At 42.4% G+C, this 27,927-nt stretch overlaps 1 protein-coding gene across 49 annotated transcripts in view; it reads left to right on the top strand.

The window, feature by feature from the left end:
* Positions 1–1,248: 1,248 nt before the first annotated feature.
* MAPK8IP3 (mitogen-activated protein kinase 8 interacting protein 3) overlaps positions 1,249–27,927 on the top strand; it is an 83,545-nt gene continuing 56,866 nt past the window's right edge. For 39 of the 49 annotated variants that reach the window (XM_068907987.1, XM_068907978.1, XM_068907973.1 and 36 more), the window contains exons 1-3: positions 1,251–1,646; positions 26,939–27,059; positions 27,839–27,909. In XM_068907987.1, coding sequence (XP_068764088.1) covers positions 1,329–1,646; positions 26,939–27,059; positions 27,839–27,909 — 510 coding nt within the window. In that variant the 5' untranslated portion in view covers positions 1,251–1,328. Of the gene's footprint in view, positions 1,647–26,938; positions 27,060–27,838; positions 27,910–27,927 lie in introns of all 49 variants that reach the window. The other 10 variants (XM_068907971.1, XM_068907963.1, XM_068908000.1 and 7 more) reach the window with 1 other exon arrangement.

Genomic DNA, 27,927 nt, shown 5'->3' with positions numbered 1-27,927 from the left:
CAGGCGCTGGATTCTTTTTTAGGACTTAAAATGGCGACTTTTGACCTCTGTTTTTGTCTGTTCACTTGTTCCTGTCTGAATAGGTCTTTCTCTTCTTTCCCTGTAGCTACCTTGATCTTGGAAATATAATTACATATCTAACTTGAAACAACTATTGTATGGACGCAAAGGAGTGCCCTGATTTTCGTAGATCCTAAGAAGAAACTTGCAGGTCTGCAGGTGTTTGGAGGTTTTACATTCATAATTGGGTGGCAAAATTAGATTCTAACACTTCTGGCTGGAAGTTGACCCCCTCTGCCAAAAAAAAGTTCTTTCCAGATCAGGCCTCTGAGTGAACAACATCCAATTTAGGTAATGCTTCTTTGGTTTTGGTCAGATGATGGAGAACTTAAAAGTTTAAACGGGTGAGAGCTGAGTAATGGTGACCTTTGCGCTATTTACACTGAAGGCCTCTCTAGTTTGTAGCTTAACATATCCAGCCCTGGGACAACTATTTGCCCTGAAGCAGTTTGCTTTTTTGGCCAGATCGCGATGCGCATGAGTTCGGGTTTCAGTCAGGAAGAACTAAATGAGCCAAGATGTGGGAATCAGCTAGATTTGCTGATTCTTAACCCCGAGGTACAGGTCTGAGGGAAAAGTTGGCTTTGCAGCATGCAGTATGACTTTGCAGCTTCCGTGAAGATGCTGTATTTTGTCCGTGGCTCTGCTGTACAGCGGTCGCTCCGCAGCGCTGAGCGGTCGGACGCGACTCTGGCGCGTAGTTTGCACGCTGTCCTTAGGTGCAGCCGACCCTTCGGGGCGGTCCTTTGTTCGGCCGTAGGCCTTGAGGCAAGAAACTAGTTGCGGATGGGCTTGATCTTAAAATTCCCCCCGCCCTTTCCCCCACCCCAGGTGTCCGTGCAGACGCGCGGGGGACGGCGCGGCCGTGCGGATACGGTTTGCGGATGGATGGGCGACCCGGCCCCGCGCTGGGAGGCGAGCGGGCCCCCCGGCCCCCGCGGCGGTGCTGCCCGAGCTGGCAGGGACCGCGCGGCCCCCCCGCGCCGGAGCCTTCGCGGGCCGCGGCCGGGGGCGCAGCCGGGGCGCCGCTGCGGGCGGCGGCGGCGACGGCGGCGGCGGCGGCGGCGGGGGGGAGGGGGGGGGCGGGGCCGCTCCGCCGCGGGCCGGTCCCCGCGCCGCGTGACACGGCGGGCGGGGGCGGCGCCGCGGCGCCCATTGGCGCGCGGCGGCGGCGGCGGCGGAGGGGCGGGGCCCGGCGGCAGGCTGCGAGGCGGCGGCGGCGGCGGCGCGGGTGGTGCGGCGGAGCTGTCCCCTGGCAGGCCGGCACGATGCTGGAGATCCAGCTGGACGATGGCGGCGTGGGGGGGTACCCGGGCGACGATTACTGCTCGGGCTCCGTCATGTCGGAGCGGGTGTCGGGCCTGGCCAACAGCATCTACCGCGAGTTCGAGCGGCTCATCCACTGCTACGACGAGGAGGTGGTGAAGGAGCTGATGCCGCTGGTGGTGACGGTGCTGGAGAACCTGGACTCGGTGCTCACCGACAACCAGGAGCACGAGGTGGAGCTGGAGCTGCTGCGGGAGGACAACGAGCAGCTGCTCACGCAGTACGAGCGGGAGAAGGCGCTGCGCAAGCAGGCCGAGGAGGTGAGCCGGGGCCGGGCCCCGCCGCCCGGGGCCATCGCGCCGTTATGCCTCCCTGCCCCGTGCCCCGGCGCGGCGCCTCGCCGCCGGCGACCATCTTGTGCGCCCGCCCGGCGGGCACCGGCGCCTCGCGGGGGCACCGGCGCCTGCGCCACGGCCCGCGCTGCCGGGCCCGGCCAAGCGGGCAGGGCCTGCGGCTCCGGCCTGGCGCGGGGCGCCGGCCCCGCTGCCGCCCGGGCATCTCCCGTCCGTGCTGGCGCAGCGGACGAGGAAGCGCTGCCCGGGCGGGCCGGCGCGGGGCCGCCTGCCTGCCGGCTCGGGCTTTCCTGCGCTCGGTCAGGTGTTACCGACCGCGTCTCTCCGCTCCGGTCCCTGGCGGTGCCTCTTCTCCTCCGCAGCAGCAGCAGGCAGCGGGAGCAGGCCTGGGGCTGCCCGCAGGCCTGGCGTTTGCCCGGGCGGCGTGCAGGGAGCCCGGGGGAGAAGCGGACCCCACATATCCTTCGGGAAGAGCACCTGGCCGCCCTGCGGCGGGCGCGCTGCCCGCCCTCGCCGCCTGCTGCGCGGCGCAGCGCAGGCCTGGCCTCTCGGATGGGGCACGCTGCGCTCCCCGTGGCCTTTTTCCACACAGCTAGCAACATATCCTCTTTATGTTTTGGTAGCTGTGATGTTACCGGTTCTTCCCTGCAAACGTATCCTGGTGACGTTCCCTTTTTCTCGCTGGGTGAAGATCCATGAGAAAATGGCTATCTCGCTTGCTCCCCGGGCTTGTACTTTCTCACATGTACACGCAGGATCTGTTTCTCCCGCATCATCGTATGCGTAAAGCCAAGTAGGCAGATACCGCTGCCACTGTTTTTGCCCATTTGAAAGGAGGAAAGAGAAAAATGAACAAAAATAGCTGTGATTCTGTGAATGTGTAGAATTTAGCTTAGAATACCAACCAGAAACACAGATGACTTGAAATTTGTGCTAATTTGTGGTTAAAAAACATGCTTTAAAATTTTTATTTACTTTCTGCCGTGCACTTATCCTGGCTTGGTGGTGGTGGCGGTGGCCACTTTCATTGTAGCGATGTAGTGCAGCAGGAGAGTTTTTAAAATCTCAACAGTAAGCTGTTCATTTGAGGCAAAAAATGCTCTTTGTAGAGTTGGACATCTGATTTTTGAAACTTACTTTTACCAAGCCTGCAACTTGAATCTTAATAACGTAATTTCTCAAGTTAGAGCCTGCAGTTTCTACTGCACTGGGTGTACAAATCTGCATTCATGGAAGCCGTGCCGGAGAGCACTGCTGCTCAGGTGAAGGGGGGAATTTGAAAGTGGATCATAAGACAAAACAGTTCCTTCTGATGGAAGGAAAGCAAAATACTTGGGTTACCAAGACATGGCAATAGCCAAAAGAGAGAGGGGAGGTAACTTCCTGTCTCTCTTCTTGGTACATTTGCTTCTGTCCCTGCTGAAATCAAGAGCGTTCTTTCAGCTATAAATGAGGTCTGTGAAGCACAAGGTTTGCTCTGCAGCCTTCTGAAGTAATAGTCTGTGAACTGGGATTAAGGACTGGTAGTGGAAAAAGTTTGTTACCCAACACATCATTCTCTTTTCTTTACACAATTGCTTTAAAATTGTCTACTTCCAGACTTACGTAGTCTTTCTGAGGTTCAGATTCTGATGTGATGAGCAGTAATTAATAAAATAGCTTTTGAATTCAAGAAGAAGGTAGAGCACTGTAAAATATTTTACCAGTGTTCTTGTTTCTTAATAGTCATATACAGTAGTCATATTCTTAACTTAATGATGAGGAGGATACTCATGGTCTATTACTAATACTGAAAGCTAGAGCCAGTCAATTAAATTTTTAATCCTAAGTTTTAATTATTTATTAATGGACTAATAACTAGTTGTTTAAAATTCTTATGAATGCATATGATGATCCTGAGTACATGAGACGTTATTTATTAAACCTTGCGTAGAGCTGATATTTTGCAGTTAAAAAAAATTTTTTTTACAAGTGCAGTATTTGCAGAGATAGAAACATGCTTTTTTTGGGAGTGAATGAATATTCTTCTTCCACACAGCCCCTATTGAAAGGTCATATGTGGAATACGTGGCTGTTATTTTCCTGTACCTGTAACAAAAAATACATCATTTCTCTGCACCTGTTTGCCATAAGCTGCTTACTGTGTGGTAAACTACATTATGGGTTATGGAGGTGAAAATCTGCATCTCTTACAGAGAAGTCTGTTTTCCATGAATTAATTGTAAACCAATCAAAAATAAAAGAAACAGTTTTCACACCAGACTGTGCATTGCTGTTATGTAGCAGTGCCCATAGTAACCAGGGAAAATCCGTCCCGCTTTCTCATGCAGTGTTCAGCTTTGTGTGCTGTGCCTTCGCCCAGGTCTCTGCCCTGTCCCTTTAAATGGGAGGATCCTCTTCTGGGAACTGGATTTAATCCTAGTCATGATTTCTCTGTGTATATTACTCCTAATTATGAGAATCGCAGTGACACAGAGATGTTGGGAGTTGAAGATGAAAAATTGGTCTTTTCTGTATAATATCATCAAAAGACCCCAAGTCCTAATTACTTTATATTAGTTTATTAATTTGAAATTAAGTAAAACCACAAGTGAGCATTGTTCTGTGGCATTAAAAGGTGCATTGTATTCTCTTGTTAATCACTACTGCAGAAGCAACAAACCTTGCTGTGATGTGTTTATGGAGAAATTGTTTGTGCCCAAATGGGACCCTCTAGGTATAGGGCTACTATTAATAATTCTTAATTAAATGCTCTAAAGGGAAGGTTTCCCTTCTCGGTATGTTATTGTCTCTTTCTTTAAGAGGATGTGTAGGTTATCTTTTAAGATGATGTTTGTGAAAAGCTAAATAGCACTTTATTTTCTGAATGCTTTGGCTGCAGTGACTCAATATTTTCCACTTGTCCTAAAATAAGACAGAAGAAACACCTAGACAAATAAATTGAAAATAGAAATTAATTGAAATGAGGCAGTGCTGTCACGTCCTGTGATTTGGGGACTTAGTACACAATGTTTTGCTCTTCCGAGACCTCCAAGCTATTGGGGATGTGGGATTACAGCAAATTTTCAGTGTTTTTGTTTTCTTCCATTTGTTTCGTATTATGTAGGAATGTATGGTAATTATTTCATGTTGTGGTATGGTATTTGCAGTATTATATGGTAATGCATGATATTTATTTGTTGTTTTTAGCTTGATTCCTTAAGGAAATGAAGCTTATGTGATTGCTCTGTTAGGTAGTCCTCCCGAAGTCCTCTCAGCTACTCAGAAGGAGCATGGGAGAGGTGTAGAGTTGTTGTAACAGGGACAAGAAAGGGGCTAGGGAACACAAAGCAGAAATCTCTAGGGGGAAAAAAACCAAGCTTTGTTTGGCCCACTGTTACTGTTAACAACTTGTTTTTATGTAGGCTGCTTTTCTAATCTTCCGGATTCTTTTTCTTCTCTTGAATAAAACCACCCCTACTAAATTTGGACACCTATGGGCTTTAACTACTGGTTTCTGAAGAGAGTGTCAGTCACATTTGGGCCCTATTTCTAAGATTAGTGTGCAAGTGTAAATGTATATAAAAGCTTTTGCTGACTATGAAAACCGAAGCACAGGATCACTTGGTTTACATTAGAATTGCCGGAAGAGCAATGCAGATCTCCAGGTGTGGAGCTGGCCCTCTGGCCTCTTGTAATATGAAACCACTTAGAGTGAAATTTAATTATCACAAGGGAAAGGTAGTGACTGTCCAGAGAAGCAAAAGTGCATTAATAGCGAGGTAAAATCTACAATTGATCGATGACTTGCAACATTAGTTGCAAGTTGCTCCTTAGACTTTTTAAACTGCTCACTGAGCATTCATATACGTACATTTAACATACATATACAGGAGGCATAAAATCAAGTTCCTTATACTGATTAGTACGTCCGACTTCCTAATAAAAGGCTTTTGTACTTAGCCTTCTGCACTGAGACAATCTAACGCCTAGAAGCAACCTCAGTTGGAAAACGGCTAAAGAAACCTCTGTCTCAGTAAATGTGGCTATTACTTCTAAATAATGACTGTTCTGTCTGTGGTAGTTGATCCATTTTCAAGCCTGAGGAGCAGGAAGGTTTTGTTTACACTACCTGCATCAAAGTTAGTTTGGGCCTGTTCAGCTATAGGCACAAGGTTTAAATCCCTGCGGAGAATTGAGGTGCTGGTGTGTTGCCCTGTAACACAGTCTTCCAAGCTACGAGTATCGATCACTCTCCAAAGCCTTGTCAGAACTGGCTTGAGAGTTGGGACAGTGAACTGCTCCAAGTTGGCCACTGATGTGACATGTACTTCTCTGGTAGCACAGTGATGTGGTTTTTGCTGCAGTACAGTGAAGTTCCCGGTAGGCTGTCTTTGAGAGTTTGTCTTCTAGGTTTCTCTGCGTACGTATCTGTGCTCTGGTTACTTTTCTGAAAAGGATGCACCTTTGCTGGCATTGCCACTGTGGAGCTCGTTTTCTCTAGGTACATGAGTGCCATCCTTTCCCAGTGCCACAAAACAGCAACATCTCCAAATTCTGAAAGCATATTGCTGTGGCCATCACTTCCCCTTTATGACTTGCTATTCCCATTCCTGTTTTGCAATTAAAACAATTTGCCTCCAGTGTTTAATGGAAGATCTGTGGGCAACGCTTCGGGAAGAAACGATCCTTTTGTGAGATGGTAGGACTGCAGTTGTTACAAATTACCATGTGGTTTAAGGTACCTAAAGAAAACTTAAGCAGGTTGGCAATATTGCAAGTTGACTATCTCCTATCTGCATCTTAAACAACATAAAGACCTTTAAAAATCTGGCCTCCCCGGTTTGTTAACGGACACTTTAGATATTGTCCTTCCCTCTTACACTAGTACCCTTTAATGAGATGGTGAGGAAAGGCTATCTAAATGATGTTATGTGCTCAAATGTCTGCTCTTCTCCACTGTGCACATTTTTTCCTTGTTTGCTTTGTCTTTTCTGTCTCTCTGAAATGAACCTAGCAGTCTGGGAAGGCGCTTTCTCTTTCTCCACCCTGAAATCTGACCTCACAAATAGCTGATTGATGGGAATTTCTGCAGCTTGATGGTGATCTCATACCATCAAAGGAGAAAAACATGCAGGAATAGCAGATACCAGATAAAGAAAGGCTTTGCCTTTCACGTGGATCTTTTCCACTGTGTCTGTTTAAGAGTTAACTGGCCGTCATGCAAATGCAGACTTACTTAACAACTGTCTGTGTACAAGATTTGTCTGTATATTCTTCAGACCTCTGTTCTGCCTTTCCTGAGGTCCATAGGCAGCATCATATTTCATAAACAGAATGAGCAACACAATCTGGGTAATTATTAAAGGGTCTTCCAACTTACTTTCAATCTTTTTTCTTTTTTGTAATAGTCTTGATTTACAAGAGCTATTGATCCTGAAAAAATTAGATTCCTCACTTTCTTGGAAAATACTGTGATATTTCTGATGATTATTTTTTCTACTGCGTGTGCAACTGTTAGATTTCTCATTTATGACACTTTCCTCCTTACTTGCTATAAAGTTCCAAAATATATCCCTTTGGAAGTTTTGGAAGAAAAAGTTTGGAAGAAAAGTTTTTGGAAGTTTGGAAGTTTAAAAGCAACATTAAAAACAACATGTGTCTGCAAAATGATCACACGTCTTCTGGGAGAGAAAAACCTTAAGTCACTGGAGTATTAATCATCTTTTCCCATTTTCTGCTATGTCTTTTGTCAGGGATATCACTTGAATATGATTCAGAATTGATAACAATACTGCAAATTATGATGAAAACACAACACTGAAGATGATAAAAATTAACTCCATATTTTTAAAAAAGTAAACCGTAACAAAAAATGTTTCTGGAGAAGCCCATGTTTCAAATTCATGCCTAAGTAGGCAAGCACTGATTATAACAGTTCTCATTTACTTCCTTCTTTCTTAAATGGTAAGTTAAACATAGTAGCCATCCTTTCCAACGCTGACAAACTAGTCACTTCTTTGGCCCATAATCAGCTTGTCCACTGTGTTAAAGATGGTAATATTTTGACTATACTTTCTGTACTATTCTGTACAGAAAATTGCACCAATAAAAGTAATTAAGACTGTAAAGCAACTTTTCATTGTTTGTATCCAGGTCCAGGACTAGGCTCAATGTTAATGCAAATGATAATAAGATGAAGTAGGGTCATTCACTGGGAAATAAGTAAGTGATGTCTTTTCTCTAGTCACATGGTAGGGATGAGAACTGCTTCTTCAAGAACTATTTGCTGTAGCTTTAATTGCTTCCTTTTCTGCTCCTCTTTTCTGTCAATGTAGCATGAGGGAAAAGATCATCTGCAAAGGTTTAAGAGCAGAAGTCACTTTCTTCCTCTCCCACAGGATGATTTTAATATTAAGAAAGACAGTCTGGCCTTTTTTATTTATATCCTTGTTTGTGCACCACATTATCAGAAATTATAAAATGAGTAGACACTTGATAGGGTGTGTATCTGAAACAACATGGTGAATTAAAACCAGCTTGACAGCAACACGGCGTCTTGGAAAATACAGACTGTGCGGGTCTGTTCCTGGGACCTGATCTCCTGCTGAATCTTTCTCAGTGACATACTAGTCAGCTCTGGTTTTGTGATGCAGGAAGATGTAGAAGAGATGTGTCCTCCTGCTAGTGAGGAACCAAGCTGGCCGGACATAGGGGTACCAGAGGATTTAAGAATAAGTTTACCAACAGAGACATATGAGCAAATAAAATGTCACTATGAATCAAATTATTTATTCTACAGCCTGAGGAGGGGGGGAGGGGGAGAAAAAAACAGAGAAAGCCTGTTCTTAAGTTTGTGGGTGATTGTTCCAATATTATATTGGGTGAGCTTTATAAATGTTAAGCAGATCAAATTCAGACTACAAGTTAAAACACAAGATATAATGCTTGGGAGTTAGGTAGAGCTAAAAATGCTCTTATAGACGTAGAACAAGGGTTTCCTTCCCGCTACTCTTTTGATCATCTCCTCATGAAAAGTTTGTGTGCAGATGTTTTGTCTATACAAAACCAGTGTAGATTTTTCTTTTTAGCATATTAGAGATGCTGGTGTTTGACAAAGAGTTGTGGGAAAGCCACTGGCCAAAACCACCTATTTAAATTTTCTGAATTTTTCTAATAAATTATGAGAAGTCTGCACTGATTAAGTGAAATAACTTAGAAGACTCTTTAAGTTTACCAGTTTATTAACTTAATAAACAAAATAGGTTTGGGACAAGCAATAGAACCTGACCATATGATGTGTATTTCTGAACTGCTTCTTTAGGAGCAGTCAGGCTTTCAAAATGTCATGCCCATCAATCCGAGGACGTTACCCTCTGGTAATCTTATATTATTCTCACTATTTTTGGAGGAAGAATCTGTATCCAAACGTAGATCCTTCATACAAATCCTCTTTATGTCACTCATGCTTATGGCAGTTACTAATATTCAGAAATATCAGTGTGTTATTAAAAAATACCTTGAAAGTAAAATTAATCTGAGCAAACAATATGATCTATTATTTTATTTAAAGAGCAATTCAAAATAATTTTCCAGATGTTAGTTACCTGAGGCAATGGTCAGGTTTCCCCACAACAGGCTTACCTACATAGGCCAAACTGTAATCCCCAAGTATACTTTGATGAGATGTTTTTTTCTCTTGATGAACTTAAGCAGTCTGCCTCATGGTCATTTTCAGTTCATGTCCCAGCAAGTGGATTTTTCAAAGGTGTTTTAGGGGCATGCTACATATATAAAGGCAGAGCTTAGTGTTTGAACTTCAGGAAGTAGAATCAGAAGAGAGAAAAGCCAAGGTCTGAGAAGATTCAGACTTTTCACCATACTGCCATTGCAAATGAATTTAAATAACATTGACAAGTGAAGTTTGAAAAAAATTCACTAGCTGATCTGCACTAAGCCACAGCAGCAAAGGTAGCACTTTTCTGAGAATAGGTTCATCTAGGAGAGGCACTCTGGCAAATTCCTACTTCCTGTTTTCTCACCTCGGAAGGAGAGGTAAGAGCTATTGCATGGATGCTCTGGAATGGAGTTTTTAGACTGTCATCCTGCTCCGTCATTGTAGATTGTCATGGCTGCCTCTGACAAGACTCAACAGCCTAGATCCTTTTGGGACGCTGACAAGAAACCAATGGATGTCCTAGGCAAGAGGGCCTGTTCTATTCCTGTTCCATTTCTCCTTTGCTATTTGATGCTGCTAACTCCTGCATGGTCCCAGAGTTCACTGGGGCAGTACTGCTCAGATGGTGCCTGCTCAGGATTGAAGTGAAGTCTGAGCAGCCAGCTGGATCCTCTCCTGACTACCACAGAGGGAACCTGTTTGGCATTTCTAAGTGACTGCACCGTGTGTATTGAAATGACTTTTTGTCACAATGCACCTGTGAGCCTTGTAGGTTAGATTTTAACCTGTGCTCTCCTTTGCAGCTCTTCCTTACTGCTACGCGAGAACGAACAGATATGTGCAGTGCTACCATTTCATCTGCCTGCTTGTCAATTGACAGTGACTTCAGTTCTAGGCCAGGGAGCCCAGCCTTTCAGATGGACATACCAGTCAGTTTGAGATTGCGCATTGATGGTGGGAAAAATGACAGCTAATCAGCTATTTTTCAGCATGTTCAGTGAAGCCACGCAGAGGTGCATATTAAGAGGGGTTTTGGTGTTTTTTTTAAAGTCTTCCAGGTCTGTTAGGTGTCCTGAGTGGGGGCAACCATAACAAAAACAAAGGGGTCAAACACATAAAGACAGTCAAATTGGATAGTGGATGATAGAAAGCCCTGTTACAAGACTGCCGGGGGAAGCTGGTGCCTCTGGAGGTAGCTGACTCCACCAGAGTTAAAGTTGCCTTGCTGAGGATTGTCCCCACTTAGGATAGTTGTCAAGTCACCATCTAGAGCTCTAGCTGTGCTTTTATCAGTCCTGGTGCCTTTGCGGAGGCAGAGGTGGGTGGTTCCAGCTGACCCTTACGGTGCAGAACGTCCTGGGATCTTGTTCAGTGGCAATCTACGTATGGACAAATTCTGGAAATGGAAAAAAAAGTTACCTCTCAGTGATCGCATTTTTTCAAGGTGTGTTATCAGGTGCACATTAACTTCTTGCTCTCTTTCTCAGAATCTTTCTGAAATTTTTACTTCTGGGATTCTGTCTTAATAAAAAAGGACTGAAAGGGCTCTAGCTTATGTACAATATATTTAGACCTTGGTTGTGAATAAATCCCTTCCCTTTCCACTACAGAGAGAGGTGTAATTTCAGCATATTTTAGAGTTTTCTTCCAACAATCAATCATAGCTCTGGAAAAAAAAATGTATATTTTGGTTGAGCTAAAAACAAATCCTCTATTTTTGTTGCTCATTTATTAATCATTGTAAGATGTGTTGTATCTTGCAGAAAATAGGACACTAGGACACACGTGTTTAAAGAATATGCAATCTAAATTCAGTGTATCTCAGCCAAAGCCAAAAAATGTGCCGACATGCGTGTCTGTGTGCACAGTTACAGAGAGGAGGACCAGAAGACAGTGAAAATGGCTGGTCACTAGCTTGGCGCATCTTGTAGAGTGGGTTCTGGATGTTCCCCTTTTGCTTTTGAGAAGTTACGAAGACAGCTGTCTATTTTCAGGAGAAACCTCAATAGGATGAGGAGTGGATTTGAAGAGTTTGTGCTGTTCATTGTAGAACTGCCTGTGGTGGTAAAATAAAGAAGAATCTGGTGCTCTCAGCATTTCATTTGGTTCTCTCACAGCACATGTTCTCCTCCAGCGTTACTTAGGAGACCGTGCAGACTGTGTTTCAGAGCATCAGAGCGAAAGTCACGCAGAGTGAGTAGTTTCAGAGCTAAGGCGTGTTTTGAAAGAACTGAGAAATTAAATACCATTTTTCTTACCAAATCTTAAGGAGTTTTATATTTCATGGTGATGATTGACTGCCACTCTCTAGGTTTGGGTCTGTCTTCCCATTTCACTGCACTAATTTTTACTAAGCTTTAATATTCTTCCTAGAATCCCATGGATTGGATTTTTTGTTAGAGAAATATCCTATAATACATATTAGATATTGTGGAGTATTTCTCTTGTCCTTCTAAATGGTCTAGATTTGAGCTTATGTAGCCTAGTTCTAATACTCATCTGATGTTCCACTAGGAAAAAAGGTAGTCATATCTCTAATTACATTCTGATCTTAAACCCCTACTGTGGAAGCTGAAATATTATGTTATGTCTAGATATTACAGCAGAAGTGGATAGGTATATCTGCTACACCTGTTTTTAGGTACCTCTTTCAGAAGAGAAGTATTACTAGATTGGTCAAAGTGCAGCTCTGAGACACCTCGCAAAGATCTGAGCAGTTACAGGTTAAATAAATAAATAAATAAATGTGTATATTTAGACTTTAAAATGTGAAGTACAATATGACACACGTATTTCTTCTGCTAGAAACATCCTTTGGGAACAATGAGAGGTTCATTGAATAGAGATGAAAAAAGTGTTAAGAGAAATAGATGGCAAAGGATGGCTGTGGCAGCTTCTTCAGGTTCCTGTAATGCTTAATAGGCTCTTCTTGCACAAGTCAATTCTCTTCTCCAGTGTTACAGCGACATAAAAAATATGTAGCTCAGTAGCTTTTCAGCATAGGAAGCTTCATTTTTAAGTTCTCTTGGGTGTATTAGTTTGAGCTTGGAGTCAGTTTGATCATTAGTACTAGTAACTGATTTTAATTATTTAAATAGAGGTCTACCACTCTAAGTTACCTATTTTATTCTGTTTATCATTTGGGTTTTTCCGTAGTCTCTTAAGGAAAGGTTGCTTCACATTGGTTCTGTGCAGTTTAGCCCTATGTATTGCAATATAAGGGAATAGGATATTTATGCATATGCTCTAAAGAAATTATATTAGTTATGTACTTACTGTATTTTTATTTTATGAGAAAATGGTGAATGACTTTTGTTAGAGGAATAATGCTTTTTTTTTACTTGTGATTTGAACATAGTAATATTTAAGCTTTAACGGATGGTATCATACTTTCACATTCAATCTCTGAGCATTTGATTTTTAAAAGCATGTTCAATTTAAGCTAAAATGTTGTTATTTTTATCCATTGATTTGTATATAGCCTAAACTAGGTGCCTTCTGACTCTAGAAAACTCTTCTGCTCATTAGCCTAATGAGAAACCTTTGCTCTGAAAGGGCTTTGGAATGAGGGGCAGTGGCAAAGCGCTGCAGCACATTCAAGCGCAGGACAGAGCAGCGAGCTGCTGATGGTGGTTATTCAGTGTGGGGGAGTCTGCCATGCACTTGTTCACGCCGTGTCTGGCTCTCTGTTATTATCCTCTCTCAGTAGGTCCTGATCCAACCAAACACCTAGCACGCGTTTAACTTCAGGCATATTATGGATGCCATTGACTTCCCCGCTGATCTTTGCCGTGGTGTTGGGCTGTCCCTCTGAAGACAGTTGTCAGCTTCCTTCCTTCCGCAGGGGCAGCAGCCTCAGCAGGTGCCGTAGTCGCTGTGCAGGGTGCTAGCACAGGCAAGCAGGCAGCAGGACCATGCCTGTTTTGCCATTCCCACCAGCCTGCTGCCCACTTTGCCAAAGCCTCGATGTCTGTTCCACTGCTAACTTCCAGTGTGATCTTTGGAAAATATACATCTCACTTTATTATGTTTTTTTAATCTGTAAAATAATGATTTAAGTACCTCCTAGGTTAGTTATGTGGTTTAATTCAATTTTGCATCCTAACCGCCTTTTTTAGCAGCGTTAGATGCAACTGTAGCATCCTTGTAATTTCAGTTATTTGTAGTGGACACCGCATACGTTTTACCAGGCCTCACCTAATCCCATCTCCAGGGTTTGTTCCCTTTCTATTCCTTCAGCTAGATGGCTTTCATAGTGTGTAGTCTGAGTTAAATGGAAATTGCTACATCATTTGCACTGTAGCTGCAGATACAAAAAGACGTATAAGCGCATGTTTACAGAGCTGACTTTTAATCCTCACAAATGAAGAAAAGTGTGTATTATTAGCCATACATAATTTTGATTTATTTATTTAAAAAAATATATTTGTTCCATGAATATTGATTCTATTATTCATTGTTATTGATGTTCTGGTTTTGTTCCACATTTAAAAAAAACAGTGCATCTGTATCTCATATCTCCCTGAGTGGAAGTGGAAAAACATAACTTCAGTAATACGGTGTTATAGATGAAAAAAATGTAGACTGAAAGAATACCAAGGAGGCAAAGTTTTGGATAACACTTGTTGGGTACTCTCCATTTATTGCATTTGTATTGGAATAATTTATATGATTTGAGAGAAAGTGAGCACCTACACTCTGGAAGTAAGGAAAGAAATTTTAAGAAACTGGTATTTACCGTGTCAGTGAGTGAGAATGCCTCTGTCCAAACTTGAAGCTCGTGAAACGGTATGTGTTACATGGCACACTGTCCTGTTTGTGGAAACAGCATACAAAGCAAGAGGTCTGTTAGTATCACAATGCAATTAGCTTTCAAACATTCATTGAGCCTATTGTTTTTTAATACTGACTACTGTATTTTATCTGTTTATACACTCACACAATACTGTAAATATTAAATATATATGTCTATATACCATGATACTGTTTTACAGCACCAGGAATCATTTTGATTTAACTTGATTTAACTTGATTTAACTCTAGACTTGATCCCTACTGACTTCTTACTGCATAGGATCTCCTGTGGTCCTTTTGCACCGCCTCTGTAACTGTTTTGCCTCCAGCATTCTTAGATAGACGCCCACTCTTAATTAAAAACCTAGGAACATAATGCTGAAGGGGACTTCCTGAGTCAGCATGTCCAGTCCTTTTGAATTGCTGGCAACTGTATTATATAATCTATCAGGCTTTGTTGTAAAGCTAGTTAAATATCTTGCTTCTGAAAGTAACCTTCTTCTAAATTCCAGTTTCTTTTTATTCGTGGCCTGTTTGTACTGGTTTGTTCTTGTGCCAGCACGGCCCTTAACTCAGTAGCTTCTCCCTTTATCAAGTATTTGCGTCTTTGGTGTATTAATAGAAAGCCGTGCTGTCCTTTCTCAGTCTTCGCTTGTTAAGGGATACCAACCAAGCTCTCTTAGCTTCCTTGCCTAAGGAAGGAGGGTGAATTGGCCTGTGCTGAACTCTGCGCTGCCGCAGCTCGCCTTAGTGGGCTTAGAAGTGGGCTTAGAAGTCCATAGGTGTCTGTGTATCTGTGAACACAGCGGATGACATACTTCAGCCATGCCTCATATTACAGGTTCTCCCATCCCCGTATTATTTGAGTAACCCTTTGCCACAGCTGGTGTTTGGACTGATCGTTTCTGTGTGTGTGACTGGAATAGCACGCCGTTTTCCAGATACGTTTTGCCAGCGCTTTCTATAGTGGCATGAATGCTTTTCTGTCTCCTGGGAGTATCCCAGTGTCGAGTTGCCTATTTCAAAGTCATTGCGATAAGATTTATCTGAGGGCTGTTGCCCTTTATTAGCAGTACCCAGTGCAGTGTGTAGCCTGGGTGGTATGTCAGCTGGCAGGAGAGCGGCCGCGCATCCATCTCCTCTCTGCCTTCCCCATGCTGCAGTTGTGTGTGGCCCTGAGCATATCGTCTTGAGGTTTGATTGAGTAATCATTCTGTAATCAGCTCCTTCCTCTCACGCCTTGTCATTACAGCAGAATATTTTGTCCCTACGTGCGTGACCTTGCATTTGTATTCTGCTGTCACTCTGATCACAACATCATCCGCTTCTTCCTATATGGTATTTTTATTCTCTGTGGTACTGACAGCAAGTCCCAGTTGTGGGTGATCTGCAAGACTTCACAGTCACATCCCCTACTTTTTTTAGCCATGTTTACCAATGAAAATCTGAGATTGTTCACAAGACTCTTGCAAAGAATTCCACTAACAATCCATCCCTTCTTTGTGTACCCCCCTTCACTCCACAGCATCTTTTGTTCCAAATCATTATTAATATAATTAATATAAGCATCATTATTACCACTGGGTTGCTGTAGGGGTACGTGAAGTGCAACCTCAGTGTCTCGAACGGAACTGGAACAGGGTTAAGGGCATGGAAGGGTCCCTCTGCCTCTCCTACACAGTAAGTGTAGCACCAGACCTGCTACAAGGAAAGCATCATAAGTGAAAAGTTACCTGCCTTTTGAAAAAAGGCTCAGATCCTTTAGAACAGAAATGTAGGAGATTGTAATCTTTGCATATATTGACAGAAAGGAAATTTATTTCACAGAAGGTATTCAAACACTAACCTGTAACCGCAGAGTATCGAAATGAAGTAACAGTTGTCTTAATGTGTTCTTAAAGTTATCAGTAGGAACAAACATCTGATCTTGAGTCTTTGCAGATGTAAAGGAGATTTTACTTTTACTGGAGTTGCACGCTTTTACGCAGATGGCCACAGTCCTTCAAGAGCCTGTTTGTCTTTGATGAGGGTAGCAAAGATTCAGGTATTGGGCTTAGCTCAGAGCATCTTTCCATCATGAGACTGTGTGTGTGCGCTGTGTGTCCTTGGCTAATAAGTCCTAAAGATTTGGTTAAAAATATGGTTAAAATGTCTTTACAACGTGTCAGGAAAAAAAAGAGGAGGAGGAGGAAGAGGTTGTTCTCGGTTCTCCTGTGATGTTTTGATCATTTTACTAATAAATGACCTTGTTCAATGTCCATTTTATTGGAGGTCAGAGACTGACATTAACTGATCCCCATCCTGCTTTTGAACTAAGATGGAAATTAATTATAGCTATTTAAAAGTATGTACTATTAATAAAGTTAATAATAACATGATTATGTTATTTAATTAAAATTATTTCACCACTCCGAGGAAGGAAATACATGTGAATGAAATATGTTTGTTTTTCCATGTTAAATACATATTCATATGTAAGCTCCCTCCTGTGAATCAGTGTTACGTATCTTAAATACTCACTGCAGAAGTATTCATATAATCCTACTTTCGTAAGTGAAAAAGATTTCCTGGTTCCTAGGCTGATGTGTACCGTTAATTTTATTCTGAAAATGCTTTGAGCTTAGGCAAAGCTCTGCCATGAAAATGTGTGAGATTTCTTATATCATGACTATCATTGCCTAATTGCAGAATACACCAAAAGCACAGAACAGATTTCTTTCTTTGAGGCCCACACAGAGAACAATGGTTATTGTGGTTTGCTAAGTTTTGGGAGAAGTACAGGATCAGTTTTTGTACAAGCATGAAATTTGACATAGTAATTGTCTGCGAGTTATAAAAAATGGGGTGTAGTCAGGGGTTTAAAATTGTTGATTCAGCTTCATGGCAAAGTTGTAACTGAACTTTTCAGCCAGTTATTTATGACTGAGTCTTGCTAATTGTGTACTGTTTCAGTTAGTAAACCCATACGAGTGTTTTAGTTTGTTCTTTTGAACTATATCTTATAAAGTTAATGCTTATTCAAGATAGCATCTTGTTGTCTGTGGCAACTAAAAGCCCTCTGAGATGGAGATAGAATGGACTATTATCAGTATTTATACTTATTCATTGCACATTACCTTCTGGCCTATTTTCTGTTTGAGGTCTCTTTATATGGATTAAAAAGGTATCAGAGCTTCACAAATTGCTCCCAACGCTGATACCCTTGGGGGAGAAAGCATGCTCCACAGGGATCCTGGATTCAAGCGCCTTTAGTGCCGTGGCTACAGTCTACCTGGGCACTAGGTACCTGGGCGCTTTACCTGAGCTAAGAGCCTTCTGCAGAGTGAGGGTTGTGTAATCTGGGGAGAGATTTTGCCCCATGCATTTTGTAGCTTGTGAAGGGCTTTTTGCTGATTTTGTACTGGAGTGCCAAGAGAATAGTCGCTGTTGAAGGAGGTGCATCTCAGTTTCTTTATGTTCCTTGTTTCTTCTTAATAGCAACTGAAATGGAAGTTATTTCCTGAGTAAGGCTTTTGCTGATGACCACCATAAATCCGAAAAGTGGCTTAATTTAAGGGTCCTTTTCCTGATTGTTAGAGAGAAAAAATTAACATTCCTTTCCTGAAGCTCTGCAATTGCTGGTATGTAGCTGCTACAATTGCCTGGACAGGAGTTATACTGTAACCTGCTGATTTGAATGTCAAATACTATGTGGTAGGAATCCTCTTGGTGAGAAAGTAATCTCTTTTTGAAGTTAATGTTGAGTGAAATGACAGAGCCTCCTGTTCAGAGAGCAGAACAAGGTCTTCACCTTGAATAGCATGTAAATCTCACCAGCTGTGGGCCTGGTTATGGGACTGGGTAATTAGTTTTTAACAGATCAGAGCTGGCCTTCTTAGAGAAAATACTATTGACACCACTTCCTACATTGCCAGACTAATTTGGCACTGCCAAGAATTGTGAGGTGTGCTATACAACCAGCATTTCAGTAAAATATTGCCTCTTCAAAGCATCGGTAATTAGTAGGCTTCCAATTGAACTGACCTCCCTTGAAAAGTCACATTGAGCATGAGTTCTTCTCCTGTTTACAAACAGACCTTTTTAGGGTTATGATCAGTGGTGCAAAGTCTAGTTGGAGGCCTGTAGCTAGCCATTTACTCCAGGGGTCAATACTGAGTCCAGTCCTGTTTAATGTCATCATCAGTGACCTGGATGATGAGGCAGAGTACGCCCTCAGCAAGTTTGCTGATGATACAAAACTGGGAGGAGCGGCTGGTTCACCAGAGGGCTGTGCTGCCATTCAGAGGGACCTCAACAGGCTGCAGAGATGGGCAGAGGGGAACCTCCTCAAGTTCAACAAAAGGCAAGTGCAGGCTCCTGCACCTGGGGACGAATAACCCCAGGCACCAGGACAACCCGGGGGCTGACCTGCTGGAAAGCAGCTCTGCGGAGAAGGACCTGGGGGTCCTGGTGGACAACCAGTTGACCATGAGCCAGCAGTGGGCCCTTGGGGCAAAGGCGACCAGCAGTATCCTGGGCTGCATTAGGCAGAGCATTACCAGCAGGTGGAGGGAGGTGATCCTGCCCCTCTGCTCAGCCCTGACGAGGCCACACCTGGAGCGCTGTGTCCAGGTCTGGCTCCCCGGTATGAGAGAGACCTGGAGCTGCTGGAGCAGATGCAGCAAAGGGCTACTGAGATGAAGAAGGGACTGGAGCATCTCTCCTAGGAGGAAAGGCGGAGAGAGCAGGGCCTGTTCAGCCTGGAGAAGAGAAGGCTCAGGGAGATCTTATCAATGTGAATAAACACCTGAAGGGAGGGCGTCAAGAGGAACAGGGCCCGACTCTTCTCCGTGGTGCCCAGTGACAGGGCGAGAGGCAACGGGCACAAACTGAAGTACAGGACCGTCCATCTGAATCTAAGAACGAACTTTGTTCCTGACAGCGTGTCTGAGCACTGGCACAGGTTGCCCAGAGAGGTTGTGGAGCCTCCATGCTTGGAGTATTCAAAAGCCGTCTGGACAGAATCCTGGGCCAACGCGCTCTAGGCAACCCTGCTTGAGCAGGGCGACTAGGTGGTCTCCAGAGGTCCCTTCCAAACCTCTACCATTCTGTGAGTCCATGATACAGTCTCCCTTGATCTACACGTAACTGTGGCTTTCTGTCCTTTCTGTACGTTGCGTAAAAAGACTCTGGTAGCCTTACAAATGAGACTGTAACAATCATATGAAACAATCATGCTTCAGAAAAAAAGGAGGGCTCTTTCTCTGAGATACCGGTATCTTCCAGCCGCAAGTTATTCTTGTAGTCAAAGCTACAACACTATCTAATTACTACAGGTGGTGATGAAATAGCCTAGCAGGTCACTAGTATTCCTCACTTTTTCATGAAGTGCTGCTTTTGCACCCTCAAAACTGCCACCTTCTACCAGCAGAAGAGCAGAGTGACAGGGTTTGAGACTGAGCCTCTAATATTCCCTTTGGTGAAGAATGCTGTTGCACACGCTACCAGCCAGTCAGTTTAAGGCCGTGTAATAAGTTTTATGCATATATGTACTTCTCTAGCTCTCTGCTTGATTTATCATTGATGTGATATGATGATATCTGATTACATATGTAATCAGATCATTTGTTTCGTCATTTTCTTCCTTTGCAAGAGCCAGTAAAGCAGGAAGCTAAGTGGTCTACGTTGTACCACTGCTTTTCAGAGGAAGAGTCATTCATTCTCCTTAAGATGGTTTTATGCCAAATATTTTCCTTTTAGTGTGTGAGTCATTGTTGGTTGTCATAATCTAATCCTGGATTATTACAGACCAGTTATCCTGAATTTAAATCTGGGGATAGAATTTAGTAGAAAGAAATCCACGTCATTAATTTTTATATATAGCGATCTCTTACTCTAATGTTCTTAGATCACTGAGGCGATTAACAGTATTAATAAAATCTGGTTTCTCTAACTGCTCATATGTGTGTAAAGTGAAGAATCATGGTAGTCTGAACTTTGAATATGACCTTCTGCACTCCGGTATGAGACGACCTCTTTAATACATTTTCTTTGCTGCAAAAATTTTAACACTACCCAAGATTTCATGAGTGCAGCTGAAAAAGTCATGACTCTTCGTGAGTATTGTTTGGCATTTTTAGATAAATTGTACTCTTTGCTTTTTTATGTGCTATTTTATATGGGGATCTGTTTTGAAATATTAATACATCTAGCAACATTGTGTTCGCTGGTGTTTCTTTTTGCTGACTTCAGGGATGTTGGTGTTTAGAAGAGGAAGTAAACAAGCAAGCTGTGTTAGTTTCAGAGTCATTAGAAGAACAAATATTAGAATTAAATGTTTTTTATAAGGAGGGCTGAAGTGGGAGGGACAATTTACTCAAGTTCTAAAGGGGATATGAAGTAATTGCAAAAAAAAGTCATACCGGAAGGAAAACATTAGACAGTGCTTGGCAATACTGTTTGTAGTATGATTAAAACAAGCTTAGGAATTTTTTTCGAGGCCACAGTGTCAGCCCACAAATTATTCTTCGAAAGCAAGTGTAAGCGTTCTGGAAAAAAATGTTACACTATAGAAAGTCTTGCTGTCTAGAACTTTGGGGAGTGGTTTGTTTCTTCTTCAAGTGCATCCATCTGCTTTGTCATAATGGGATAAAATAAAAAATGAGTACTTTTTCTTAACTATCAGTGGACTTATCTGGTGCTTTTTGTTTCCATTCTGTAAATGTCTTTACTCCATCTCTGTAGAAATGCAGCTGGGAGTTGTGAACTTGCTGAGGTGTGTGTCTGAACTGAGCTCCTTACAGTGAACCAGTGGGAGAAATCAATCACAGCACTTGACTCTGCACATGAGAAGCGCCTTCAAAACTAAGGGCAGCTCATGGCAGCAAGTCATGCCCAGGTTGCCTAGCCAGAGCCGTTTTTTTTTCTTAGCAGCACTAAAGTGAAAGAATGCAGTCAGCAAATTTGCTTTTCAGTTTTTAAATTTAATACACTGGCCATTTTAATTATGGACAGATTTCTTTTTAAATGCTATATCTCAGTTATTTTAAGATGTCTTTAAAGAGACTGCAAGGCTGTGTTGAGTTCTTTCATTTGCCCACTGTTTTCTGCTCTTTCATGTTTAAGCTTATAATGAAGCATGAGTAGTATCTGTAATATCTGCTTTCAGTAAACCATTGGAGTTTGTTCCGTTTCTAAGGCCACAAGTATGAATTTGATTCATGCAAGTAGTTTCTTTTTGCTTACGAAGCCCCATGCTGATTTTAGTTAGCTCCCACAGAGATGTGGAGCTTCGTCTTTGTGCATCTGACTGCAGCATCTAGGTAGGATTGGTTGTGCACAAACTTTGAGGAAAAACACAAACGAAGAAAGAGTAAAACAGGCGTTCTTCTTCTGTGAGAACTGCTTTTGGTGCTCTTTGAAAATATTACGGATGGAAAACATTCAAGTCAGTGTCCCCCCAGCTTTTTTATTTTCAGGATGTTTAAAAGGTCAGGGTAAAATCCTGGTCTTGTTTGACCTACTGAGAACATTTCCTCAGTTTCAATAGAATCAGAATTTTACCCTCTCCATTTATGGGGGGGGGGGGGGGGGGGGGAAGGAAAATGTGAAATGATTACAGGTGTTTATTCACCAAGTTGCATTTCACTCAGTAATATGTGCTTGGTTTTTAAAACATAACTGCCTCTGCAAGTCTGGTTAATAAGAAAAAAATGATTTTTTTAAATTTGTGTTTTCTATTTTTTTTTTTTACCCTGGTATATTAGTTTCCAACAACATACAAAAGCAGGGGCTGGTACACAGAGCACCGTGCAAGTTGAGTCATGGCAGGAGAGCCATCATGAACAGCGGAGATGGTGCTGCGTAGCTGGATGGTCTGCAGTCCGTGAACCCCAGGCTGTACTGCATGCATTAGATGAAATATTGCTTTTACTGAAGCCATCTCTAGAGGATGCTTTTCACAAAAGAGTAATACAAATATGCCTGGAGCGCTTGTTCTTCCCAAACACCTGGCATCACTTAGTTGTGCTTGTGGATTCGCTTGTATTGCTGAACAAGGTCGTTTCAATCTGCGTTGCATTTAGTGGCTAGTTCTGCCTTTCCGTGGATGCTATATGAAATGTCTGCTGCTGGCTTCTTGAAAAAAATTGGGCCTGCCTGGATGCCCTGAAGAGATCTCACTCATCCCATGAAAAATGAGAGGCAGTGACAGTGCGTGCTAAGCCACCTCCTCACCGAGGAGCGTGCTTTCCTGAGAAGTGCTCCCGCAGTGAAACCTCTCCTCCCCAAGCCTGCTGGAGCGGCAGGTTGTGTTTTACAGCCCACCTCCGTGGACCTGCGGTTTCCCTTGCTCTCAGCCCCGCGCCCTTCCCGACGCCCGGGGAGACGGCAGGTCTTAGGCAGGTCTGACACGGCAAGCCGCGTCAGAACGGGGCAGGAGAAAGAGCCGTTGGGTCCCTGTGCCCAAATGTTGCTATTCGATCTCTTCAACGAGACAGAGAACAGGATATACTGCAACACATTTACCTGAAACGCTTTTCTTCCCTGCAAATACTTCGGATAATAAGAATTTTTAATACTGTTGTCTCTGTTCTTTCTTCTCCAAATGTAGCATGTAGTTGTGTATGTTAAGAAAACCTGAACGGGTTAGCTGATTTCTAGTTTCCTGTTTCTTTGATTACTTTGAGATTGCAAAATAGACAGGACTGAATAAGAAGCTGTAAAAGACTTAATCTTTTGCTCAGTTTCTGTAAATTAAACCAAAACAACAGTACAACAGTAGGAAATTCAGGAATCCTATTAAAGGTGACCTACATAGTGGGAATAAAATTGGGCTTATATCCTCTTTGCTTCGTAATTTACTGTCCAGAAATCTGTGAAATATTTTTTAATGTCCATTTTTTATTGTCCCTGAAAATGTAATTCCTACCTGGCTTTGACGTGATGCTCCTGGATGGGGAACTAGCAAAATGAGGGCATTTCAAAAGCCAAGAGAGTGAAAGCTGAGCGAGTGAGATGTGACAGGGATTTAGGCCATGGCTATAATTAAAAGGGTTTGTCAACAGAGCTTTAGTGCGGAGCGGTTCCAGCAAACCCCTGAGAGGAGATGGAGATTATACCAGGGAAATAGCTTTTCTGTTGGTGTAGCTTAAACCAGTCCTCCGAGCAAGTTGAACTGCTTCTTCTCCAGGGCTGTTGCAGAGGGCAGTCGTATTGGTTAGGAATTTTTTTTTTTTTCTTTCTTCTCTTTACTCATTCTGAAATGACATAGTTATTGTGCACCATGTTTGAAAAGTAAGTCTGGCCTTCTCAAAATCCATAAAGCAGATTGTTGGACATTTATTAGTGACTATTTGAATGTTTAATTGGCACTTCAGAGAGAAAAAAATGCTTAATTAAAAATCTAAAACCTTGTACGCTCTTAGAATTTAATGAAAAAAGTAAATCTATAGCCTCTGCAATATCCAGCAAGTCCTTAAATAATGTTGTGGAAGAAGAGTATTGGCATTCCTGATAATTGTAGAAAATATTGCTAGAAGAACAACCATAGGGGAAAAAACCCTTATTGTAATAAATCTGGACAGGAGGGAAAAGAAAGTTAAAAGCCCAGTAACAGATGAAGATTAAAGATGCTGCAGAACACTGAGCGCAGCGAATCAGCCACGGCTAGAGTGTGCTTATACCTTTACATAAATACAGACCTGGGGGAATGAGAACTGACTCATTGTTCAGAGGAATTTACTGAGCAGTAACGAAAGCGGGCAGGAATAACAAGTGATGTAGCCCTTCAGTTATTTACAGGGAGAAGGTGAAGCTCACACGCGTAATGATGGCTCTTGTGTTATTGCTATTTCCACTAAAAGTAAGAGGAAAGGTGCTTGTCTCGTCCTGAGAATACAGCAGAATACTGCCTGTGCTGTTTTGCGTGCAGAACTTTAACAAATCAAAGAGATGATAGTTATATTACTGTGCACTTAGTTGCATCTCTTTCTCTGGAAATCTTGTCTAAAAAGACAAGATCTTATCTTGTTTTCCCCAGAATCTGTCTCTTCTAAAATACGGTGGGGTTTTACTTTGTTTGTCAGATTAAAATTACTGAGACTCCCTTGCACTACAGCCTTCAAAGAGAGGGATCATTGGCTTTACTGCTAAAGCTAGAGCAGTCCTCCGCTCTGCGGAGTGGCGTTGTTTGTAGGGGCCCCGCTTTCCACTGTTGCAGACTGCAGGCGTCTCTTTTCCCTCAACTTTCACTGTTTTAAAAACAGGAGATTGCAGCAGCCAGATGTTTATGTGCTGCTGAGCCTGTCAGGACCCAATGTAAGGGGCGTTTTGCGACTAGACCAAGAAGAAGCCAAGATATGGCTGGGAGGAAAGCACACCGCTGAGATGTCGGCTGCTCTTTGTAGTCTGACTTACTTCCTGAGGCCTCCTCTTGTTCTATAAAACATCTTAAAGGAAGATTAAAGCCATCTTCACCTTATTTCCTCCTCTCTTTCTTGCTTTGCAGCTCTGAATCTGGACCTAGAATTCCCTAATGAAGTTTGACAGACCGTTAGTGCATAACTAACTCATTTTCCAAAACAGGCAAAAGACTATTGGGAGGCTGGAAAGTTATTCCGATGGGCTCTGCAGTTGGCACGACGTGCAGTGATGTTTCTGTTGTAGAATTTCACAGCTGCTCGAGTGCAGAGTCTTGTTCTCGCTGCTCGGTGGGACAGATTTATGCTTTAATTACTGGACTAGTTAGTGCAGACGACTCGGAGCCTGTTGTTTTATAACTGACTTGTGTTTGAAAGAATACTAGGCTGGGTTGTAAGTTTTTTTTCTAAACAGAATACCTAAAATGAGCAAGAAGAACATATGGTGTGATTATATGCATGTGTAATCTCTAGGGGGAGAGCTGTTGCGGTGGTTTTAGTTTCCTTAGATTTAGCTGTTTAGGAATAACATAACGAGGCTCGGCACGTGGACTTTTGGGATTTTTTAAGGTCAAGCCAGGATTTATTGTAAAACTAGTAGGATAGTTGTAGTATTCTACTGCATTGTAAGCATGGTTATGCTGGATTTTAGACTTGGTTTACTCTAGGGAGGATGTTTCTGATTAATGAAACAAATCCCATGTGTTTTTTCATGAGTTGTCTTAGGGAGCGCTGTTCTGAGTCCAGTAGTATGGATTGTGCGTCATTATTGCAGCTGGGTAGTCTTTTGTGCACCCCCCCCCCCCCCCACCACCCATGTCCATATATAGCACAAAAACTAGGTTTGCTTAAACATACTCAGAGATTTGAAGGTGATATTCACTTTCCAGGCATCCCATTGTTTGGTTTAAAAGTTTCACGAGGGCAACTGCAACTACGGTTTATCAACAGTTATGTGTAAATAATACCAGCGTGCATCCACTACAGTGGAGCTAAATTGAATGTTTCGTATGTTTTACTCTTCCCTCTGTTTCTTTTTGCTCTGTACGATAGTAACCAATGTAGAGAATTACTAAAACTCCCAAGCCCCAAGTGGCATTTGACAGAAACCATAACCTGAAATTAGGTATTTTTCTGCAGTGTTTTCATCACCTCTGTATGTTTTCAGAAATGAGTACATAAGGTAAAAATCTTTTATTCAGCCCTGTATCCTGTGCAGTAATCCAAATTACTGTGTGTACAATTGCCGCTTGGTTGTTACTAATAGTTAGCAGCAGAATGATCCTTTTCCTCCCTTCTTTGCTAAAAGGAGCCAGACAGGCCTTTTCTTCCTACATACACATTTGTGAAACTGCCTGCTCTGACAATCTCTGCCTGTTTTCCTTCTCACCCTTTTGGCTCCTGTATTTCAGAGTCTTTCTCAAGTTTATGGCTGGGGCAGTTCACCATCTCCAGGAGCTGAGGTCCCTCTGGGCTCCCTGCCTGGAGAACAGACTTGAGAATCAAGTTGGCTGCAGTAAATGCTTTCTGGCCGAGGGGAGTCTCCCTAGGAGAGGAGAGTTTTCGTTAGATAGGGAAGTTTTACTTCCCCACAGCTGCAGACCCAGCCCATTTTTTCTTCCCTTTCCTTCTCCCTTTCCATACTGACTCAGGCTCTAACTCAACCTGTGAAAGCGAATAAGTAAGACTTTTCAGAATTTCCTGATAATTCAATGGTTAAAGTTATATACAATCCCTATAGTATCCTCTCATTCCAAATTACTGTCGTTTCTGTTATTTTAACTTTATCGGTTGTCTAGCCCTTATTTGCATTTTTTCTAACCTTTCTAACCATCTGGTCCGAGCTCTGGGAAGTGGATTGTACAGGTGACCGTGAAATCTGACAGTTGTGGTCAAGTTTTCCACAAAGCTTACCCAAAACGTGAATTATGCCTACAATTACAGAAACTAAACTATAGTTGAAGCTTTCTAAAGCTGCTCTAATAGAAGAATCAATCTGAAGGAGTTTTCTGACATACGTAGTTATAAATATATGATTATGACACAGAAATTATCATCTTCAACCTTAAATTAACAGGAATCAAAAATCAGCCTGGTATGAGAAAGAGCAATATTACTGAAGATGACAGAATTGCACTGGCTTATGTAACTTGTATTGGACCATAGTTTATATATTATTATACACTAAATACAGTTAATATTTTCTCTTAGAAAACATTCTGCTCACCTTGATTAAATGCTATTGAGCTACTGCCACTACTTTAAAGAAATCATATTTCCTGTTTTGTAATTTATTCCCTCAATTTTTTCATTTTTGTGAAGGGGGAGAGGAGAAGAAAAATCTTATAGGGAAAATGCATTTAACATTTATTCCTTATCCTTGACTTTCTCTCTGCTTCTTCCCTATTCAGAAGTTCATAGAGTTTGAAGATGCCTTGGAGCAGGAGAAGAAAGAACTACAAATCCAAGTGGAACACCTTGAATTTCAGACTCGACAGCTGGAGCTGAAGACCAAAAACTATGCAGATCAGAGTAAGCCCAGTTGTGCAACAGATATGATTATGTAGTTGGCCTTTCATGAACGAATACTTCTACTTTGAAATATTTTTTGTTTGTTTGTTTGGATTCTAAAGTAATATATGCAAAGCCTGGACTCTGCAGCTCTCTCTTACTTTGGCATGAACTTCTGAGCTCTCTAAAGGATCAGCTGTACGTAGCACTGATGTGGTAGAGGCCTCACTGTTTCTTTTGCATGGAGCATGCTCAGTCTCTCCAGCTGCAATATTTGGGCCATTGCTGAAGCTTCAGAACCTAGTTTCCAGTTTCTTTGTCTCTGAAAAGAACCTCTCTTTTTTTTGTATAATCTATCACATTTTATTCTTTTAAAGCTACTTCCCTCACATGTGCGGCTGTGTTTTGCTGGCTGAGGTTCCCACCAGAAGTAATTGGTGTTTTGTCTGGTATTCCTGCTCCTCAAATAGCCAGAGGAGCCCACCAAAAGCATAATTTGAACTGTCGTCAAACTAGCACATTTGTAGGACACCAGTCTACTGCTGAAGAACACTGCTTCTAAACTTTCATTGCACTATCTGGTCTGCTCATCTTGGAAACATAATGGTAGCCATGAAATGAATTTCCAGTGAAGACCAGATTCCATAACGTGCATAATTCTGTTTCTGTTTGGCTCAGTAGGTATGAATTCATTTCTAATGCAGTATGTCTATTTTGTAATATAAGCTTTGAGAACCCTCTAGTTTCTTTGGGGAGCCTAATGTGTATGTTAGCTGATGGCTGGAATCTTTTCTTGGTAGTTTCACGACTGGAGGAACGTGAATCAGAAATGAAGAAAGAATATAATGCTCTACATCAACGTCACACAGAGGTAAGTTGTCATCTCCTT

Source organism: Struthio camelus, chromosome 15, assembly GCF_040807025.1.
Source record: "Struthio camelus isolate bStrCam1 chromosome 15, bStrCam1.hap1, whole genome shotgun sequence".
In the NCBI taxonomy this organism is placed as follows: Eukaryota; Metazoa; Chordata; class Aves; order Struthioniformes; family Struthionidae; genus Struthio; species Struthio camelus.
This window is presented reverse-complemented; position numbering and strand designations above follow the sequence as displayed.